The 6,387-nt window shown below is 38.6% G+C and overlaps 1 protein-coding gene across 1 annotated transcript in view; it reads right to left on the reverse strand.

The window, feature by feature from the left end:
• Window positions 1–3,184: 3,184 nt before the first annotated feature.
• LOC120353585 overlaps window positions 3,185–6,387 on the reverse strand; it is a 9,532-nt gene continuing 6,329 nt past the window's right edge. The window contains exon 2 of the mRNA XM_039437916.1: window positions 3,185–4,872. Within this exon, the coding sequence (XP_039293850.1) occupies window positions 3,185–4,872 (1,688 nt within the window). The remainder of the gene's footprint in view (window positions 4,873–6,387) is intronic.

Here is a 6,387-nt window from a genome sequence, read left to right on the forward strand (position 1 = left end):
AACCTTTTTGTTTTACATGCATTTCCAATACTTTTTTCTATATTGATCAGTTTATTTGACCAAAAATAAAACAACAAATTTGGTTTTATTCCTAGTATACTGCGATAGTTTCTAAGCTAATTGAAAATTTAGGCCTACTCTATTAGCATCTAAAATAAAAAAAACATAGTTGAAGAACAAATGAATCCTTATTCGAAAAAGAATAAATACAAATGATTAATAATTTCTGTGTTATCATCATGAGATGACATAATTTATTTTAGGTACCTACACCTACTTTATTCTAGTAGCCTACTTTTATTTTGAAAAATATGATATTGTTATCAGCTAAATTGTGATTAATGTTTGAAACATTTCCAAATAAATAATCACTGCTAGCTTGTATTTCAGTAACTCTGTTCTATCTTTCTCCCCTACCATTATAAAGTGGACCTATTAGGTGGGTTTTGGTTTGTGAGTAAACTGCTGAAATCAACCAGGACAGGCATTGTTGTTAAGTGATTGTCCAAATTTCAAATATAGACATCTGATCAAATAACTTTTTCATATGTGTGTTCATTTTCTACAATAATTTAATTATTATAAAAAAAATCGAATGATAATGAAGATATTACCATTTAAAAGTAAAAACCCATCCTCCCTCTTAAAAATATAATTAAACAGAACATATAAGGTTAATTAAACAAAATCACATCTAACCATTTGAGATCCTCCACATGTCTTGGTCAATGAAATCATTAATTTATAGTGAGGTCCTCGTTATAATGACATTAGTTGATTAACTCTTATTTTGCTATATTTGTCTATCATTCCACAAAGCAGGTAGAACTATCCTTTTCTAGCTCGGCAACGATGCCAAATCTGTTTTTGACAATGTAAAAATATAATTAATAAGGACAGAGAATAGGCAACTCTGTTCTCCTATCTTTATCCACGGCCACTTTAGTGAAGTCCACATTATAATGGCATAATTTGATTAGCAATGGTATTGCTATCCTTCTCTATCATTCAACGATAGCGCTTTCTCTTTCTCGCTTCCTCTGTTGTCAGATCGTCTTTTAACAATGTAGAACTAATAATTAATTAACAAAATAGAATTGACTAGACAGTAGGGATCGGCAACAAAGTTTTCCTATCTTTCTTCATTATAAAAGTGGACCTCACTATATGGGACCGTGGAATTGGAAATATCTGGAAATATCAATGCTATAATGTCCCATGCTTAAAAACTGTTGCTAGGTGGAAATCGGAATATTTATCAGCCAGCGGAATTGGAAATATCGGGAACTCGAAATCCTTCCTTCCACATGCTCAAGTAACCGTTTTCACAAACAACGGAACTGATCCGATGAAACCGATAACTGCGCATGCGCATTACAAAAATGTGTTTGGCGTACATCTCCTAGTCGTCATGTTGCCTTTTTTAATTTAAATTATTTTGATCATTGTTTTAAGGTTAGGAAACGTGAGGATAAGAATTCAATGTTATGAGTTGTACTGTTTGGCATTCTAATATTATTTCATAGTTATTGATGTTTTTAGATTTATTTGTTAGCTTCTTCTAGTTAATATCTACCCTAATAATATAGTTAGTAGTAAATTAGCGTTACAAAAATGCCTGTAGACTCGAGACGTTTGCAAGGACCTGAAACTACATTCCCCTATCACTTATACGTCAATAAGCAACCTTTAGCTCATGCTCAATGGCTAAAACAAGTTGTTAAATCCAACGGAAAGAGAAGTGATGGCAGGAAACATGATGAAATTCGTAAAATATGTAAGTATGTTTTTTTAACTAATTCAAAAGTCCAGCATAGCCTATATGGGAATAACATTTGTGAGAATTTTGAGACACCTCCCGGGTGCCGGTTAGCATCAGCAACGAGACTGATAGGGTAAGGTTTATAGGCAATAGAGTTAAAAACTTATAGCTTTGAAGAATTTTATTGGGTAACTAAAGCTACGTTCACTCTGAAGTTATTAACAAAATTTTTATTTCTCCGTCCTTATAGATTCTATTAGATGAACATAACTTATCAAACACAAGATAAACATAATTATGTGTTTGTAAAGTTCCGTTCAATCTTATTGAATCTATAAGGACGAAAAATAAACATTTTGTTAATAACTTTGGTGTAAACGCTGCTTTAATCCTTATAGAATCTATTAAATTAAACGGAACTTGACAAACACATATGTTTATCATGTGTATGATAAACTATGTTCAATCTATTAAAAATTTATAAGTTTAAGTTAATAACTTTGGTGTAAACGCTGCTTAAGGATACCATGTGTAGTATAACAACATATGCTTTGAATTTGTTATTACTGTTACTAAGTCTCCAAACAAACTCATTCCAATTCGAAACCTGTATAGTTCAAGTTATTAATACCTTCTGCTTCATCCATTACCCACATTAGTGGGATCGATGGCGTCATAGAGTTCGATTTCAACATACACAACAACACGAAAACTATTCAGATGGCAGGTAAAACAGTGATCACTTTTTAAAAAAAGTTCAGATCATCACTCATAAATTCATTTATACTATAATATGATTTATCACAAAGCAGCTTCCTGACGGCTCTCTTGAAGGCGGCTTCATCCAACTGCTTTACACCAGGAGGCAGCTTGTTGAAGAATTTCAGTGCAGAAACTCTAAAGCTGGCCTGTGAACGGTGGAGACGTCTCCTAGGGACATCCAGCAGCTCGCAGCGCCTGGTGTTGTGGTTGTGAACGTCACTTCGGGCAGCCAGAGTATGCTGTATCCTCTTGACATACATCAAGCACAGGAGGATGTAATGGCTGAAGAGCGTCAGCACACCAAGGCGAGCAAAGATGGGCTTGCAGTGGGCAAGATGATCGCTGCCTGTTATAATTCTTATAGCCCTCTTTTGCAGTCTCAGCACATCAGCAGCCCCCGCTGAATGACCCCACAGAAGCAAGCCATAGGTAATGTGGCAATGGAAGAGCGCGTGATACATCATTATCAGGTACTTCTCAGTCACCAGGCCCCTCATCTTGAGCAGCAAAAAGCAAATGCGGGAGAGTCGACTGGTTACTTGCTGTATATGACTGTTCCAGCTGAGTCTGCTGTCCAAGACAAAACCCAGCAGCTTCACTGGATTCTGAGGGTCACGCGGCTCACGTGACAAGCTGCAGATCATCCTTTGGGTCTTGTCCTCATTCAGCTGGAATCGATTTGGAATCAGGAATCAGGAACCATGAAGTGGCAGATCGAAGATGCTCCGCAGATGCCTCCAAGACCCGCTCAAGCTCAGCACCCGATGACAGTAGAGATGCATCATCCGCGAACATCAGAGAGGAACCGTGGTCGTCGAGGTCATTTATCATGACAAGGAACAGTGTAGGCCCCAGCACTGATCCCTGAGGAACACCAAAAGCTACCGGAAGTGTCCGGGAGTCCGCACCACTGAGGGAGACAAGCTGAGTCCTTCCAGAAAGGTAAGAGCCCAAGATGGAAAGGGCAGAGTCTCTAAGACCATAAAAGCTCAGCTTTCTAAGGAGTATGCCATGGTCCACGCAGTCAAAGGCTCGGCTCAGATCACAAAGAGCAAGAGCAAGAGACTCACCATCCTCAAAGGCTGTGTCAATCCGCTCAGCTACATGGTCAACTGCACCCACTGTTGATCTCCCAACTCGAAAGCCAAATTGCATGTCAGAGAACAGGCCATTTTCCTCAAAGAAAGCCTCCAGCTGTGGCTTGATCACCGCCTCGATCACCTTGCCAAAGACAGGGGTAATGGAGATGGGCCTGAAGCTATGAAGGCACTCACGATCACCCTTCTTGAAGACCGGGACAGTCCTTGAAGTTTTCAAGAAATCAGGAAATTTTCCAGACCTCAAACACTCGTTGACAGATGCACAGAGAGGAACTGCAACAGCATCCACAACATCACGAAGCATGCTCACAGACATGCCAAACACATCTGGGCTTTTAGAGGGCTTGAAGGAATGTATAATTTTCCTCAAGGCTGCTGGTGTGGTGGGGCGGAAAAAGGAGAGATGCTTCTGGCTCGGCTGGACTCTTCCCTCCAACAAAGCAATGGGATCAATGGCAACATCAGGCAGGTCTCCCACTATGTCCTGAACCGAACCCACAAAGAACCCATTGAAGTCATCTGGGCTTGCAAAGCCAATACTTTTACGTGGCATGGATCTGTTTGTATTGATCACGTCCCAGGCAGCCTTGCATTGATTGGGTGCATCCTCAATTCGTCTCTCGGTTGCCAACCTCTTAGCCAGCTCGATCCTCCTCTTGTAAAATTGTTTGAATTTTCTATACCTAGCCGAGGTGTCGGCGTCACCATCCTCACATCTGTTCTTGAGGGCGAGCAGGATTCCCCTAAGTCTGGCCAGATCATCGGTGTACCACTCCTTGTGACCATCCAGATGTCTAGGTCTCCTCTTCAGTGCATGAGGGCGGCGAGGCTTGACAATTTCGGGAAAGAAAAAATTAAATTTGTCACGGAAAAAGTCAAAGAAAGCTGCAAACAATCCAGTACGTCCCGAAGAAAGAAAAACATCATTCCATGACACACTGGCCAATAAATCTTTGAAGCCTTCAAGTGCAGATTCGTGCACAGGCCTTGCTCGAAATATATAGTCAGCATGCCAAGTAGAAGAGGGTGTGGCACATAACTCGATCGCAGCTGGGATAATGCAAGAAGTCCTCAAAGCAGAGTGGTCATCCCCATGTAGCTCAATTACATTTGTACTGCAATTTTCAGGTTGAAGACTAACTGCAACATTGTCAAGGCAGGCCAAACCTCTAGTAGGCTCAGTGCAGGTAGTATACAGTCCATAACATTTCAAAATTTCAACAACAGCTCCTAGTTCTTGGAGTATCACTAATAAAATCAACATTAAAATCACCCGCAATCAATATCTCAAAATCATAATGCTTGGTCAAAAACATTAATAAACGTTCAAAAAGTTCACAGAAATGCACAAAATTCCCACTAGGAGAGTGATACATAGAAACAATAATAACATGACATTCAGTCACTGAAATGGCTACCACTTCAAGGTCAAGTTCATAACAAAAGGCAGTTACATCAATAACATTATAGTCAAGGTCACTTCGAACATATAGGGCAGAGCCCCCACATCTCGTCAATGATCTACAAAAATTGTAGCAAGTACAAGGTCAGATATCTTCATGTAGAAGTCAATCTCAGAAGAAGTCAAAAAGTGTTCATTTAAACACAATACGTCAAGTTTTTCATTTTCTACAAACAATGAAAGCAAGCCTTGTTTGTTACGCACGCTCTGGGCATTCCAGTGACCCACAATCAATTCAATATTCTTTGAATATTATTGTTTACATGCCTGAGTAATGGTTGAGGCTCGTTTTCCCTAAAAAACACGGGAATTAACACGATTTCGATGTGGTATGAATCGGCGCACAAGAGCTCCAGAAGGCCAGAATGTAGCATCCAGTAGTTTCTCCAAAGATTCAGAAGACACCTCAATTTTGAATGACTTATACGAGTTGAATTTGGTGTTAAGTTCAATACATTGGGATACTTCAATTTTCTTTCAGCTAAGAAAGATTCAACAGTGTCGCCAGTTTCACTCAAAGAAATACGGGAGAGAAAAATAAAATTACTCTCGTTTGAGGAATTAGAATCCTTAGATACTCTATCATGCTTAGTAGTTTTAAGACCATTCACCTCACCCGTGCACAGTACAGCATCATATTTTCCACTTTTTTCCTGATTTTGGTTTGATACACTACTATATTTCTTCCTTCCGACACTATCAATATAACTACACGATTTTTTCTCAATAATACTATTTGAAAAATTAGGACCATCACTAGAAACATCACTTACAGAATTAGAGTTATCACGTAACTGCAAGTTTACCTGATCACTTTGAGACATGTTAGATGCCGGTTTTAGTGAAACAGATTTTTCCACTTTTTGAACTCTATCACTTAAACTTAAATAATTTTCACTCATTATATTCAGTTTCATGAGAATTTCACCTACTTGCAAAGATCCTAAAAATTCAGGATGCGTTTTTTCAACTTTTTTTGAGATCAAACTCCTAACCTCAACACGACACGCAGCACAGTACCAAGAAGTTATATCAACAAGATCTTGAATTTTACGATATTCAAACACTGATATTTTAGCGCATTTAATATGATACCACTTATGACAAAACCCATCACATTCCAAAGCATTATCATTATTTTTAACGATTTTCGAACAACTACCACATGAAGACTCGCAATCACTGTTCACTGCCATCATTAAAAACCTTTCTTAAGGTATTAAATACTTATGTCGTGTTTACTCTCATTCCTATTACAATTTTAATAACTTGATATTGTAAAATGAATACGATACTGAAGC

This window comes from Nilaparvata lugens, chromosome 1 (genome assembly GCF_014356525.2).
Source record: "Nilaparvata lugens isolate BPH chromosome 1, ASM1435652v1, whole genome shotgun sequence".
Classification (NCBI taxonomy): domain Eukaryota; kingdom Metazoa; phylum Arthropoda; class Insecta; order Hemiptera; family Delphacidae; genus Nilaparvata; species Nilaparvata lugens.